This window comes from Gavia stellata, chromosome 3, assembly GCF_030936135.1.
Source record: "Gavia stellata isolate bGavSte3 chromosome 3, bGavSte3.hap2, whole genome shotgun sequence".
Lineage (NCBI taxonomy): Eukaryota > Metazoa > Chordata > Aves > Gaviiformes > Gaviidae > Gavia > Gavia stellata.
Genome location: NC_082596.1, coordinates 64,628,811 through 64,645,887, shown reverse-complemented (window position 1 = coordinate 64,645,887; position 17,077 = coordinate 64,628,811). Strand labels below are relative to the sequence as shown.

At 35.6% G+C, this 17,077-nt stretch overlaps 1 protein-coding gene across 1 annotated transcript in view; it reads right to left on the bottom strand.

Annotated features, from left to right (window-relative positions):
* The window catches only part of ZNF407 (zinc finger protein 407), a 322,326-nt gene extending 306,012 nt beyond the window's left edge, over positions 1-16,314 (bottom strand). The window contains exons 1-2 of the mRNA XM_059815515.1: positions 11,541-16,314; positions 5,555-5,669 (exon numbers count right to left, since the gene is read on the bottom strand). Of these exons, the coding sequence (XP_059671498.1) occupies positions 5,555-5,669; positions 11,541-16,314 (4,889 nt within the window). The remainder of the gene's footprint in view (positions 1-5,554; positions 5,670-11,540) is intronic.
* Positions 16,315-17,077: the final 763 nt, after the last annotated feature.

Below are 17,077 nucleotides of genomic sequence, written 5' to 3'. Positions count from 1 at the left end.
GTCTCACACAACGCACCGTAGGACCCATACCAGCTGTTTAAAGATGCTGGGAGATTTTATGAATAAACGTAAATTGCTTTCATTTCAAGTAGTTTTCTTAAATAGTAAAAATAGAGACTATGTACTGAAGGTCAGGTTTGCAAATCTAATAAAATGATAGATATCTGAACAAAAATCAGCAAGATATTATAACACATATGTTACCTTACTCCACACATTTTTCTAGCATTTTCTTATTAATTTGTTTAAAAGCGTGTACAAGTTTGGAAAGCTGTTACATAGGTTCACCTCATTTTCTTTACTGAAGTAAACGTAGACACAAGTGTATGATAGGACCAAATGGCAAAATACAGATAGAGAAACTCAGAATATCTGGAACAGTCTTTTCACACGCACTTATCTGTGATATACACAGCAGAACCAAATACATATTTTTTGTTTGGACACATCTGTAGGTACGATGTGTGTAATCAATTGTTATTTCAAAAAAGGGATTTCAAGATGCATTTGATGATTTAGGTATACAACAGTTTTAGTTCTCAGAGCTGACTAAAAATAGTGATTTTAATTTATTCCTGCTGCCTACAATTACCCACAACCATGTATTTTTAAATATTTCCAGCCTATAAAAATTACTAATTTTTGCCACTTGTGTTTATCTGCATTTAGACTTTGATTTGGATAAATTAAGCTCTCAAGTGTTCCTTGCTTTATGAAACTCTGCATGTTGTACACTTCAACACAAATAAATGACTTCTACCATTAGAGGTTTAAATAATGTAATGTATTTCATGCTCAGCCTGAAGCTGGATTCCAATGAAGTTGCTAATGCACGTAATGATTAAGTGTAACTCAAATACTAACTGTGTTGTTGAAAACATGACAGGCAATAATTTGGTCTATTATATTCTGCCATTTAATTGCCTAGTACAGACATTCTCTGACACGTTATGAAGCAATGATTTACAATTATTCAAGCTGCAAAGGTCAGAAAGTGACATTATAATCATCTACACAGAGATCCCTTCTAATGCACAAAAACTAGGTAATACCGCACAAAAATAGTTTTACTAGAGTAGCAAGTTTCTCTTTAAGATTTCCCAAACTGCACACGTATAAATAATTAATTTACATTACAGTACATTAAGGCATCCTTGAAAATATAATGTTTTTCCTGCTCCTACCAATAAATTTGTAAGTTTTTTTGCTTGCTAAAAGCAATCGTACGAGCAGATGTTCACTAAAAGTAGCCTGATATTAACAGTAATCAGTTAAAAAAAAATCTGAAAATCTGAAAGATTTTTTAGAACACAACACACATGAGTACAGCCAATTTTTTTTGATGCAGCTGGTCAAAGCACATTCTTATCTATAAAGTACAAAGATCTATTAGCCACTATACTCAACATAGGCAAGTATTTTTCTTCAGACATTCTCAAAGCAACGAGCATCATTAAAATACTGAACTTTATACAGATTAAGATCTCTGAACTCTATTCTTAGCATTAACGACAGCAGCAAAAGTAAAGTTATTTCCATGCTTGGGACACTGTAACTATCCTTTAAAAAATAACCGAATTTAGCAAAACACTTATTTAGCAGAACTTCTTATAACATCTCCAGAATTAATGGGGAAAAGGAGTTTCAAAGCAAATCGGGAACTGAGGAGCAGAAAGTAAAAAAGATTAATACCTCCATCTGCCAAAAGGCCAAAACAAAGCAAAAAAACCCCACCACCAACAAAAAACAAATTCACAAGAAAGAACTACTTCAGCAAAATACAGAAAAAAACCCCAACCTTTTCCACCCCACTCCAAATTACTTTGTGTATAAAAATACTTACTTCTGTTCCTTAAAACACTTGACTGCTATACATGGAATACTATAGACGGAATAAACATAACAAAGACATTGCTACAAATGTCCTTCCAATTTTCAGCAACGTAGCAAAAAATGTTTATGTGCATGTTTCGAAGACTGAACATTTTCCTAAAAATCCAAAACCTACCTTACACCCATCTTCCTCAGCAGATTTTTAAGAAGTCATAAAGGAGAGAAAAAAAAGAAAGAAGCAGCCACTCTTACTGGAAACATGTAGCTACATCCCCAAAAATTCTGCTTCTGAAAGCAAAGGCATGAAAAAGGCAAAAGAATAGTAGATGCATTTTTAAATCAAACATTGCCTATAAATTCTGTTCAAAATCTCAAGTGCAGAACAATGCATTTTTCATGTTCTACCTGAGGCATAAAATTTGAAAAGTACATGATAAGCCTTTTCACTGCATTTCACCAGGCAAATGAAACAAAAATTTTAAATGCTGGGCAACCAGGATTTGCTCACCTAACCCAGGGTATCAGCCAATTTCAGAGCCAGACTTTCAAGAATTAAATTCAAATATGCAGCAGTTTGCTACTCGCAGAAAATAGATACTACCTCTGAAATAATGGGATGTATTTTACAGCCATGGGTATGGAAAAGAAAACAATTAACACACATCTGCGATAAGGAAATGAGTAGCAGACGGTTTATTCCAAATGTTAAAACATTAACGGTGTCCAATTTCTGTGTCATGTAGTTTCTGCTGTGCAGCTGAAGAAAAACAAACCCTGAACTTCAATTAAAAAAAAAAATACAACAACACAGCAAAACTGCTACCTTTTTCAACAACTAAGTGAATTATATATTGTGTACTTCGTATCACGTAAATGTGAGAATCATTTGGAAAACTGAGCCACAGCAAAGCATTCCTAAAACAACACCACAGATACAGCCTTTTGATTTTTTTTAAAAGACAAAAATTTCCAGAGAATTTTTGTCTAAAAAAAAAAGAAAAAAAAAAAGGTGGTATTTTCAGACTACACTACACCACGATGTTGCATTGACATTTCACCTTTAAAAAGGGCCCAAGCAGATTCAAAAGCTTTTGAAACACAATTTATCCTCGCAACTAGCAGAGGGCTTATTACTATGAATCTGAAAGTCAGAGGATAGAATATTAACTACTGCAGAAAAGAAAACATAGTGCAGGACCTTCTGTTTGTGACAAAATTACAGAGTTAATGTTCCTGAAAGATCACTTCACCTTTTAAAGCATGATTTTTAAAAAGGTAAAATTTATAGCAATTAAAGCTAATGAAGAAATGCAGCATGAGCTGCTTATGTTCAGGAACTAATAGGTCCACTGAGCATTTCTAAGATTATTTAGCCATCAATGATAATGAATTGACATTGTCAGTGGTGTTAATGTACCAATGCTCTATAGTGCCACTAATCCGATAGCCAATCCTAGCAATTTTATTTTTTTTTTATGTTGCTACTTCATTTTTTTTAACCTACACACTACCCAATCCTTTCAATTAAAATAGCAGAAGTACAGCACAAGCTATTACACTTCTTTCTCTTCTTCCACATTTAAGGATGGCATATTCATTATTTGGACTACAGTTCAAAGTGCTCTGGTCATTCCTCCTTCAAATTCTGCTCAATTCTTCAGGCCTGTTAGCTACAGTACAAAAATGTCTTTTCCAATTAAACCAGTGTTAATGTATAATTCTTAAAATACATTTTTGGTGCGCATTAAGTGAAACATGATGATTATTTAAACAGGTACATAAATCAGATTTTTGTGAGGACAGGGTATTGTGGTATATGTCTCTTCAGGTGATTGTTTTGTCATATCTAAATAGCACAGCTTCACATTGTTGATGAAAATTAGCTATACGATATTACACAGAAATGGAAAATGAGTACCTGCTTGGCTACCAGGTATGACATATGAGGAACATACAGTAAGCAATCAGCTTAGCAAAGTGACTAACATTCAAGTCCACAGTTTAAATCATTCATACATGTTTTGCTCTCTCTCTTGCACAACCATCGTGAATTGCAAACGAGAGTTGTGTAATTTCTGAGACAGATTCTAAGAACATGTCAATCCTGAAGTGAAGGAATGAGTTTTTGAAAAAATGAGGTACCATGCCAAATCCTAATAATTTTCATTCTCTTTTTAGAAAAGATAAGGTATTAGCTATTTTGAGATTTTTTCACTTTTCCTCTCACAATAACGTAGTTAAATAGTATGATTTTTCAGTTTACGTTAAAAGGGAATTGAGTAAAGAACCATTGTCGAGTTTGTTGACAACTTCTAAAGAACATAGCTTAGCCTTAGCTAAACAGTTTTGTGGATCTGTAGTTGTTAACTATCTTCCATGCCAAATTCTCAGCGATTCATATAACAGAGAGAGTAAATAAGATTTTTCAAACAACATAAAACAGCCTACTACGCATAATGTTCATTTTAAACATGCTGCAAAAGAAAGAGTAGCGTAAGTTATTCTACTACTGATATTCAGTGGACTTAAGAATTAGGCTCATACACTTTTACTTCTTTTTTCAAGAAGTCAGTAATTAATTTTCTTCAGTGAGTGAAAATATCCAAAGTATCTCATAATACTGCATGCAAAATTATTTGAAAAACAGAGAGATGGATCAGTGAAAATCACTCAGCTGCATCTTCAGCTGAAGTTTCACTTGTCCTTTAAAACATGTAACTGGCTTTGTCCTGCAGTAGATTGGTATACTAAGGCTAAAAAACCTCTTCCTGCTGAATATTATCCCCAACATCACACCACACCATTCATGTGTGCACTGCATCATCTAATTGAACCTGTGCTGTTCTACACATTAGCCGTAAGACTGCTATAGCAGGTTACATAGGTTTGAGTAAAATGTTTTTATATGATGCATATATTAGTTAATTTCTCCAGCATAATAACATTAAAATATATTTTTAATCAGAACTAGGGTATTAAAATCCAACTTTGAATGTCCTATGATGTACCATATATGCCATGGCATTTTAAAACCTTTTAAACATTTCTGCTAAATTAATTAGTTTTGCATTAAGGAGTCTCAATGCCTCCTATTAAATGCAACACATTTGAAGGACAATTAAACATTATGAACGATCCTTCTGAGGAAATAACGATTAAGTAAAAAAGAAAAACAAGATTTTTTGGGTAACAAACAAGAACACAAGCATACATAAAAGACTTCAATTTATTTTTCAAGTCTTATGCCTGCACTATTTTAGATCCGTTTGTTTGAAAAATCAGTCTTCTGTTTTGTTTTCGTAAAGAATGAAAACCCTAATGGAGTCCAGAAATCTGTTAATGGTACTAAAATTATAACAGTATAGCAAAAGAAAAAACCCCACACAGTAAAGTCTATATTATATATTTTTTATGTCTTTAAATGGAATTTACAGTTCTCCCTGGCAATGTGAATGAACATCCTATAATTTAGTCAATTTACAGATTACAGGTTCAAATTGACCTTGTAGCCCATAAAATTGCTCATCTTCAGTGCAGGATTAGAAGTGGGAAAAGAATGTCATAACTGTATTTAAGGAATTTACCATAACAATGGAAAGGAGGATATGCATGCATAATTTTAGCCACTCTTGCTCACATCACAGTTTTCAATTCTGAAACAATGCATATCCTGCACTCTTCTCCTGGTTAACTATGGTGGAGACTGTTTCAATTTACTCACCCACAGACATGACACTTGTATTCCCTCATCCCAAGGTGCCTCTTGACATGGTTTCTGGCATCTCCAAGCTGAGCTGTTGCAAAGTGGCATATCTTGCACTTGAATGGCTTTGATCCTAAGTAAAATTTAGCATAAGATATGAGTTGAATTAGAATAATGTATCACCCATGGTTAAAGAAATAAAAAATCCTGGGAAAAAATAACCTTTAAAAAAGCCTATCCCACATTTAACCTGTTTGAGATTTTTGCCTAACAAAAAAGGTATCTCATCCATAAATTTGTAACTCCCAGGGCACAGATGGTGTACACTACTCATTAAAGTTTCCTTAAGTTCAAGATCACAGAAACTACTCCCTTAATTTCTAATAATAATGTACTCTTTTTTTTTTAATTAAAAAACCCCACAAAATATTAAATGAGAAGACAATATAGTAGGTTGATAACCTTTCAACAAGATGGCAAGAGTTGTTCTACACTTTTCCCCATTTCCAAATGCTGAAACTCGGGTAATGGTCTTAAAGTGCCTTGATATTGGTGTAAACTGCAAAATGTACTTTTTTTTTAAAGCAAATATATTTAAAGTAAAGTAATTTTACAAGTCTCCCAACTTTGAATAGATTTCACATTAGCATTGGTATTTCAGATTTGTTCTGTCACACACAGAAAATGATTCATCACCTAGCTATTGTAATGACATGCAATGTATGAATATACAGTGGATAAAATATTATGCCTTTATGACTGTTTTATGGCCAAGAATTTATGATTATTCTGCAAACCAGAAGTATTGACATTTTGGCTATTATTTATTTCAAGAACAAACTTTAATATTAAATGTATACTGCAGACCAAAGAACTCTGAACCTATTTCTCTAAGGAAGAAGTACCAGCCTATTTCTTGTATCACAGCAGCTCAGCAAAAAGTCAAATTATTTGTCTGTCTTAATTAACGGTCATCCTCTCCCAAGGATGGAAAACCTTTTTTTAATTTTTTTACTTAAATAGTTAAATTGGGCACACATCTGTCCCCATATTATTACACAGCAACACCATTCTAAAGCATGCTGTAGCACTTTCCAATTTTCTGACCACTAAATCCTTAAATCAATAAATCAAAATCATAGAATTGCAGTTAAAAGTAAGTACAATATGGTCACAGAGTCTCCATATTATGTTTAGTATATGTTTTGTGAAGTACTTCTTCCAATACAGTTAAGCATAATATGAAATATGTGATCTTTAATAAATATACATAAAGAGCTCTGATAAGAAAAATGTTGCACTATATCATACTTGATCAATGAACCTTTTTGCTTTGCCCTTGAAAACAGAATATCCTCCAAGAATCCATTGGTGAACTTGAGGATCTTAGTAAAAATTTTTAGAGTCTTAAATTTCAATTTAATTCCCAAAAGCTGACGAAAAATGAAGCATTTAATTTTAATCTTCTAACTGAAATAAAAAAGTCAACAGTACTAAGCACAGGCAGACAAGGTTGAATATTTCACAGTTCAATGACAATGAAGCCAGATCTCTTAATACTTCCATTTCTACTGTTGGAAGTAGATGTAAAATATATTTAGCACCTGAATGGTTATATCTAGTCAGCTTTATATGTTTAAATGTCAAAAGCAGGTTGAGACTGCAGCTAACAGCAATCACATTCTATCAATCATACTGAAAAACCCCAGTTTATTTAAATGATCCTGATAAAACTAAATTAATCATTAATTTGGTGACATTTCAAATCAACACTGCATTCTATAAAGAGACCCATGCAAATAAAAAAAGCCTATCTTTGCATTAAATAAAGGAGCATTAAAAGTTGATGTTTTAACTTATGATCTTAAAGACTAATTGCACAATTAATAACATCAAGGCCACAGTTGGAGAGGATTTTTTTAAATCTCTTGGTGTTTATACTGCTCTTTTTTGTCATAGAATTCAACTACCATGTGGATTCAATCCTATGTTCCGTTAGTTTCTCTCCTACTGATTAAATTGTAAATTCGTTCCTCATTCTGTTACTGCAGGTGTCCCGGAGGGCTTCCATACAAGACCTTTGCTGTTTTCCATTTACATGACTCCTTTGTGAAAAACTCGAGTTCAGACCAATTGCAGCTACAGTGTGCTGACAGTACAAAAATGTGTTATTCTGTTGACTGCTCTCATCCAAAAATCACCGAGGCCTTGAGATTTTTTTTATTTATTTCTCAGATCCAGAGCTGAATATCTCTTAACATCTCCATTTAAACTCCATGAAAATTAAAATACTGGCAGGCTCCAGTCAGTACTTATCACCTGAAACAAAAGCAGCACATCTCCCTTTTAGGTTGCTGGTGCCAAATTTGTTCCAGTATGTTCTTGGATGGAACAACCCAAAAAATTTTATACTTAAGATGAAGACATTAGACTAAGAGTTAAACTAATAGGGAAGAAAAATCTGTAATTACCATAAGGCTATTGGAAACAATGTTGAATCAATTAACTATTTCTTAGCCATACTTACATTATCACAAACGTTAATTGTTCTCATATGCTGTGTTAAATGTGATACTATTGGATTCACACTTGGCCTTTATTTCATAGAAAAATGAGAAAAAGACTTTCAATATAGCATCTTTCCAACCAAATTACTTTAAAAAAAAAAAAAAAGCCACAGAATTACTTTACCCACAAGTTATGGCATGGAAACAAAGTGTACATTTTCTGATAGTAGCAGTAAACAACAGGGCTCTTAACAAGAGAACTGAAAAAAAAAAAAACAAAACACAAAACACCCACAACAAAAACCCACCAAATTGAAAATAGACTAAATTTAAGGGTTCAGGTCAGACAGACACAAACCATGCTACTGTTTTACAGAGAAGACTGGAGTTCATAGTCCTTATTTTACATTAAGACAATAGAGACCCAAAATACACAAAAAAATCACTGCCTCAGCTTTAAGCCAGCCAAAGGCAACATCATCTGCACCTGCAGGCATAGCTATGTCCCTAGCTCAGGCCCAATGCAAAGTGAGCAGAGCCGCATGAAACACCATTATACCATTTCCTCCTATGTTTAGGACATGGGGAGGAAGATACCACACTTACATTGAGCAAACCTTCCATTAACTGAGACATCAGACGAGAAATGAAACAAAGATGATGTGGTTGCAGGTGATTTTTCCTCAGATGTTGATTGTTAATTAAGTTTATGGGACCTGCATCAGTTGTGAACTAAAAAGTCTTCCACCTCTACTACTCCTTTTATTTTTCTTTACACTTCCTCATTTTCACTTGTCATCTTGTGATGGACTTACTTGTTATCTCCTCTCTAGCAAAGCTTCCCTTTCATTTGCAATGTGAAAATCTTCTACATTATTTAATGGTATTTTGAAACATTATTTTTCTATTAATGGAAATCATTAGTTGTATCTTTCGACAACTTTCCCTTCCCCCGCCACACCCCAAACCATCACCAATTACTCAATTAAAAAAAAAGGCAAGGAGTTGGATATGGTTACACATACATACATATATAAACATATATATGCACATTGGGATGTTGACGAAAGATTTTTTTTTAAAAAGCACCTAATCAGAACAATAAATGGGAAAATGTGCAGCTCTGCTCCTATTATGTACCTGGTATTACCCTGGGACAGATGAGAAGCTAGCAATACTGTACTTTGCCTCACCAGTGTTATAAACCAGTGTATATACAGTTGGTGGAGTAGGTGAGTTCCCTCTGCCACCACTCCCAATAACCCAAAAATACTTGTTTCTTATTCAGCTGCATCCATTCTGATACAGATTGGAAGAAAAGGTTCTATAAGACACAAAGGAAATCACAAATATGAAAATACGTATTGGAAGAGAAAGCCTTCGTCCCATTAACTATTAATAAAAGTCTCTGCATTACTATTTATGTGCATAAGCAAAGCAAAAGAAAAGTATTTCATTTAAAGGTGCTGTGAGAAAGAGTAAATAAAACTCTGCTCTGTAACCCTTCTATATCCCCACCGCAAGCACCACCGAAAAATTACTTGCAAAATGAAACGTATTCTTTTACTGCTTTGCATATTTAGGGCCATCCAAAAGCACAATAAAAATATACTTCATGATAAGACCTACACACAAGATGTTAAAAAGTACACTAACTTTTACTAAATGTTACAATCAATGATGTAACTTATGTAAGTAGGGTTGCTTTGTCATATATTGATAGTTACCTCACTTTCACATCCACATTAACTTGATTTTAAATGCAATTAATACATATAGTCAAGAAAGACTAATGGACTACATTCTGCACTTAACCTGGTGGACATTTTCAAATGGCACAAGTGACCAGTGCAAACCTATTTTGCATTGTAAACGACTAAATAAATCTTAATGGATTAAGAATGATCAGCTATCAACACACAAGGGAAATTAAGTGCTGAAATGCCTACATTGATTATTTTAAATTATTAGCCTTACTCTGTTCTTGAATTTGTATGCTTTTAGTGAGCTTTAACACATTTACAAGACTTATTGACTATAATTACAAGAGAATTCAAGTAATGGACACATCAATTATAAGCAACATGTCTTGACCAGACAGTTGCATAAAGAATTCTAAAGAGAGCTCCATTAGCATCCTCCCCCTTAGTTTTATTCAGTTTTATCTGCCATAAGAGGGCATATTAAGGGCTTATACAGCTCTTCTGACCATGTGAATACAAGCGTCCCTCTAAAGATTCAGCACTACATTCAAAGTTGGATATTAGCTGAAGCAATACAGATAACTACATTATTGACAGGATAGAAGGAATGCTGAAAGTATTAAGTATGTGAGTTATTGCTATACATGAATACTGCAGTTATAGTAAAATACTTTGAAAGGTTTGAAATACAATGTCCGTGTTCCCCAAGATTAATTTTAAACTTTGTTGTCCAGTCACACCCTTGCCTTTTCATAAAAACCTTACAAAACTATTTTAGGTTTATGCCAGGAATTACCATTCTTCTATGTTCCTTTTTTCTTACCTTTTTGTTCTTTTCCTTGTAACCATGCACTAAGTTTCAAATACTGCATGAATTTAAACTATAGCTTCCATAATAAGCCATTATTTAAAAGTACAGTAAAATAAACCTTACAGTTTTAATGAAAATATGTTCATTGAAATGTGAATTTATTATTCAAATCCACTCATAAATTCAACCATGGAGACACCACTTGTCTAAGCAGAGCTCAGTGATTTAGAAAAGCTGTCTATTTAAAATAAAGAATGTATGGCAGGTTTATAGAAACATCGCAGTGAATTTTTACATAAATTTAGAACTGCAGCTTATGCATTTTTCTACAAAAATGTTTTTAAATTTTCCACTTAAAATTAAACATAAAAATGAATTGAAAGTGTGACCAGCACAGAAACTAAATCAGATGCTACATCCCTGTGCATCACATCAGCCTTACACACTACCTTCCAAAAAGGCTGACCAATTCCAATTCCCATAACTAATTTCTACAAAAACCTCAATGCTTCTTATTGGTATTTATTTAGGAATGAGGTAATATCAAATGTCTATCCTGAAGCATTATGTAATGCTGAAAGTGTAACTGAATTGAAATTAAATAAACAATTTGGATATTAAACAACTGCAAGGAAGAGGAAGTTAGAAAGAACAGCTAGTTGTTCTCTCAAACCACAACTGCTTCATTATATAAATTTAAGAACTAATTAATGGTTACAATTTCGATTAAAGGCAAGGAAATCTCTCTATATGAAACAAAAACCAGAAGGGTGACTGTGCTTAAAACGTTCTTACATTTTTTGCCCTTTGATCACTGTATTTTCATACCCCTTCAGGCAATTTTGAACTTCATCGGGGGCTCATCAGGCGATACGAATGCCAGTTCACGCGAAATGTTAAAAGAGATTAACAAGCAGAAGAAGACCAATAGTATAATTCACTCTGTTTGAACGAGACCACTTGCAAAGAGAGCATTTCCATACCTGTATGGGTACGGATGTGAGCTAGGAAGGCCATGGAATTGCTACTTCTACACATCTTCCCACAATACTTGCAGACATTGCCTTGATTCTCTTCTCTCTCCCTGTTTATTTGCTCAGTGTCTTCCACAATGTACTTATTGACTTCCCGCAACAGCTCTTCGTGTTGCTCTTTGATGTGGAGAAACAAGCTCTGCTCCGACTCGAAGGGCTCCGTGCACTTCACACACTTAAAGGTCGCGCCTCCTTCAGGCAGCTCCTCCACGCTTGCCTGCTCATTTCGCATGTGCCCAGCACTGGCCAAGTGCTGGTGAAGGTTGCTCTCTGTGTAAAATGATTTTCCACAGAGTAAACAATGAAAATGTTTTTCTTTTGAAGGATGTTTCATGGCTATGTGAACATTTAGTCCGCTCAAACCATCTGCTAGAAAACCACAGTCATCGCAGCGAATACGTGTCGATTCCCCAAGGGAAATTCCTTCTGACTTCTTCTTTTTCCCACCGCTTGGTGAAGGCTCTGCTTTCACTGTGAGCTCACTAGCTCTCACTCCACCTGACATCTGTCCTTCAGCAGAATGGTCAGTGGCCTCCCCATCTGGAAGGCTTTTTAACCTCACTATAGAAGAATCAAACTTGCCAAAATTTTGCATTGCCTTCCCTTTATCATCAGCACTGATAACTGTTCCTAAAGCCTCATTACTACTTTCTTGCATGCCCTCAGCTGTTGAGCCATCTGCCTCCCAAACATTGTTATTTATAGTTACTTCTGCTTCACGTTGTGCTTCCATAAGGGCTTCTTCCTCCTCCCCAGTAGGATCCTCTTTGAAACTTCTGTCACCCTCTAAACTATGTATATTTCGTACAGTTTCTCCAATATTTCCAGAAAAATTTGATTGCTCTACTGCACTACTTGTTTCTGGAAGGGTTAGCATAAGTGGGTTATTTTTTTTCAGTGATTTTTTTTTGAGAACTTCTGTGTTCCTACACTCTACGTCAGGGGTTTCTCTATTTGCTTCCAAGCTTTCCTCGCCTTTTCCTGAATTCAAAGTTGTGCCCCTTGATCTATTTTGATTTTCTGCAGTGCAATCATCATCTGAATTGAACAGCTCCTGACCATGTCTACTTTTCTGCAACTCACAAGTACCTTCTTCTTTAAATGAGACCTCCTTGGCAAGATTAACAACTTCATCTTTCTGAGGAGTTTGCTGGAATCCTTCATAAAAAAGGTTTTCTACTCCATTTTTAGAATCCTCTTCAAGTTCACCTTCTACTTCATTTTGGGAGCTGCCACCTTTAGGCATTCCTGGAGGTGCATTTTCATCTAACACAGTACACTCAGTTAAGCTTTTACTCATATGATCACCTTCTGCTGTGTCATTGGCACATTTTGTTTCACCTAAAACAGTTTTTGGTTCTCCTGCACTGTGATGGTGCTCCTCCTGCGACAAAGCAGTGCCTTCTTTAGTGATATTTGTTGCGTTTGCTTCCTCCCCAGAAGAAGAATAAACATAAGATTCTCTTCTAATTTTATGTTTCTCTGTTGCCGCATGCCTAATCATCTCTCTGCGAGTAACAGCATAGTAGTCACAAGCCATGCAGAAGTATTCAAATTGTTTTGTATGTTTTCGCTTCACATGCAGCTCTAAAGAAGAAGAAGAATGAGCAATGAAGCTGCAGTGCACACACTTGTTGTTTGCACCCACTGCTCTCCTCTGGAAGCATGGGTCACCATCTTGGGTAACCCTAGCTGGTTCCAGTAATATATGTTGGTTTATATTTAACGAATTTCTAGTATGCTCCAAATCTGGTAGCCTACAGGCATTTACAACTTTTAGCTCAGCATCTCCTTGCTCAACTTCCTGCTTGTCTAAGACAGAATTTTCCAAATCTGATGACTGGCTACCACCATCCTCAACATGTTCATACAAGGCAGTCGTGGGGCTGTTAACCTTCTTGCTCATGGATTCAAAATTACCTCCTTCAGGGCTAACGACGATCTCCGAGTTCTGTTTTCCATGTCCTTCTATTTCAACACGACTTTTGTGTTTTTTGGTTGCACAATGACGTTCCATATCTCCTTTGGTTACAGTATAATAATTGCAAACCTTACACAAATAGCTGTACTGATGACTGTGCTTTCGTCTGATATGAACAGTCAAATTTGTAACACTGGAGGCCAAAAGGCCACAATGGGTACATGTCCTAGAAATGGCACCTTTGGGTTTCTCTCTTTTGGGTGCATTAGCTAAAACCAATTCATTTTCACCAATCCTTTGATCAAGTGGAATTAATTCCTTATTTCTTGATATGTTTTCCACAGAAGAGGATGAAACATGTATAATTTCTTTATCTAACTCTGTATTCCCACTCCCAGAAATGGAAGGATCCAAGACTGTTTTAATACCACCAACACCAACACAAACCTTTTCAATACATTCCTCAAAACGTAGTCCAATGTTGTTTTTCCTGGCATTTTCAAGGTGCTTGCTTCTTTTGATATGCTTCTCCATTCCTTCCTTACTCAGTGAGTAGAGATTACATGCTTTGCAAAGGAAGTGATACTCCTGTGCATGTCGGAGTTTTATGTGCCTTGTAAGAACCGTGGAAGATCTTGTCTTATAGAAACATTTTTTACATTGAAATTGGGTTTTATTCAGAACAGAATGCTTTAGTTCATTTCTATGATTTATGAAGGAAGAGTCTGCATTTTTTGCTTTCATTGATACTTCCATTTCCTTTGCAAGATTTTGGCTATTGTTTGATACTGAGTCAGCATAAGTTACCACTTGCAAGGTCCGATCACTGTCACTCAATGGAGCAGCTTGCTGAAATAATGAACCACCATGTTTCTCATTTTTTTGATGACTTATGAGCTCTTCTTCCGTCAGAAAAAAAAGAATGCAAGTTGGACAACTATGGGACATACTATGAGTTTCACTCATATGGCTTCGAAGGCTGATCACATTCAAGCTGGTAAATGAACAGAGCTGACAATTAAAGCTACAACTACCCATCTGGTGTTTACTGTCCTGACAGTGTTGCTTCACATCTTCCCTGGCTCCAGAGGAATAACTACACATCTGACAATGAAATCGTATCCTTTTTGTATGAAGCTTTGCAACATGAATTTCCAAACTTTTTCTGTTCTGAAAAATATGACCACAATCAATGCAAGTATGAAGAACACCATGATCAGCAGTAAGTTTAATGTCAGAATCTTTACTATCTGTAGTGCTGGAAGAAAGCGTATTTGGCTTATCTTCAGTAAGATCTTGAATTTCTGAAGTAGTATTACAATTACTTTTAGCATCTAATTCGGTATGTGACATAGGACTTGAATCAGCAGGTTTAACCTGTGCGCTGGAGATACACTTCATGTGTACTCTCTGAGTTTCAGACTTACCTCTCTTACTATTACCCAACAAATTGTACCTTCTTTTAACCTGCCTTTTTAATCTAAAAGACCTACTCTGTCCAAATGAAGACCTTAACAAGACAACATTTCTTTTATGTTCCAGTCTATCAAATCTTCTTGTCATCTTTAAACTGCTAACCAACTTTTTGGTAGTTGGAGGGAGTTCTGTTTTCTGCAAGATATTTTCTGAGGGTCCTGGTATTTGTAGTTTTTCAGTACAGACTACATCATTTCCTTCTACACTGGGAGAGAGCAACTTTTCTTCTGTCATGCTATCTGTCTTTTCAGTGGGAACATTTGAGGACGGTATCATTTCAACAAGTTCAGTGCCATCATTTTGTTTAGACAAGCTCACTTTTGAGCCTTTCAGTGCACTACAAACACTTAAGTCTTTTGCATCAGCAGTTACTGCCCTTAATTTACTGGTCCCTGGTTTTGCTCTGACAGTCCTTTCTCTGATTGCAATAGATCGTTGGTTTTTGAAGGATTTTTTTGTCAGTATCTGTACGAATCCTCCCCGTGCAGCAAGATTTTGGCGTCGAAGGTGCGTCTTGCCAAGGAAATGAGAATTTAGGAGATTTTCCTCAGCGCTCTGAAAACCACAAAGATCACAACAAAATATCTTGGATTTCTCATGATCTTGCTTAACATGCGTATGTAATGTTGAACTACATTCAGCTGTGCAACTACAGCAAGGGCACGTTTGCTCTTTGGATTGTTCAAAGGGGTTTTCTTGTTTATGTTTTTCCATATCAGCACAGGAAGGTAAACACTGATTACTCATTTTGCCCTTAAGATCTATGTTTCCAACTGTATAGCCAACACTGATTTCTTCTGAAGAAGATAGCTTATCAGGAACAGCAGCTGGCCCCTCTTGTGAATGTCTGTTTTCCTTGTGAATTTTCAATATGGCACCATCAGCACATTTGAAATCACAATGTAGGCACAGGTAATTTGAATTAAATATGTCATAACCAAGACAACTGGCGACTCCTTCCTTCTTTACAGCTCCAGCTACTATACTACCTGCTTCTCCAGCTACGACTTTGTGCAATTTCCTTTCACTGTCTTTCATGTCTCCTGAAGAACTCTGCTTTCTTTTTCTGGAGACATTTTCAGGTTTGTCTGCTTCAACAATATCCAGGTTTGGTGATTCCGACAGTGCCCTTTTGTTTGTGCCATTCTCTTTTCTTTTCTTTTTAAGGTCCCTGAACACTTCATCTGATATAAACCTTGTTTTCTGCTGAGACGAAGAGTCACATCCAGCATTTTCTCCTGATGTATTTCTCCATGATTCTTCTGTCAACTCAGTTTGTAAACTCTCATCAACATCATCTCGCTTCTTATTTTCCTCCCCATCCATTCTTAACGTTGATATTATCAATTGTAGATCATTTGGCTTAGTACCTATAAAACAAAAGAGTTATTATTAGTCTTTTACACACAACCAAAGTTAAAAGACTCAAGTCAAAATAAAGCAATATAGCAAATTCATGGCAGGAAGACAGACACAATGAAAGATACGAAGCTACATTTTCAGCATGGGGACTAAACTCGTGACATCTAAAAATCAAACCAACTTCTAGGCACTTGGTTACAGAGCCCTCACTGTTATGAGTACCTTGTGAGTAAGCACTAGCCTCAGCAGTTTTTGTGTAATCAAGTAATTTACTACATGCTTAAACTTGGGCAGACAAGCCTAACCTTTGTTTTTGGAAGCATTTTTAGGACACAAAACACAAACAGCTTTCAGGGAACCAGCCATGGGATGTTCAACTTTTCCTGAACTAGAAATCCAGGTTCCCAAATTTAAAAGCTCCAAGGAGGAAATGATCATGACTGGAACAACAAGCAAAACAAAGCCAACATAAATGTTAAATATTTTAAGTATGAAGTTTGCTTTCCTTCTTCTGCTTAGATTACCTGCTAAAGAGGGAAAACACAAATAGAGCCATGTTCTAAAAGAATATGCTGCAAGTATAATTCCCCATAATTCCTAAAATGTCCTCTAAAACTTCATTTCCCGGGGGTGGGGGGGTGGGGGGGGTGGGTGGGCAGGGGAGGAGAAACAAGGAAAAAAAGTCATGAAATAGCAGCGCAGAGAAGGGCAGCATCTTTGAACCCCA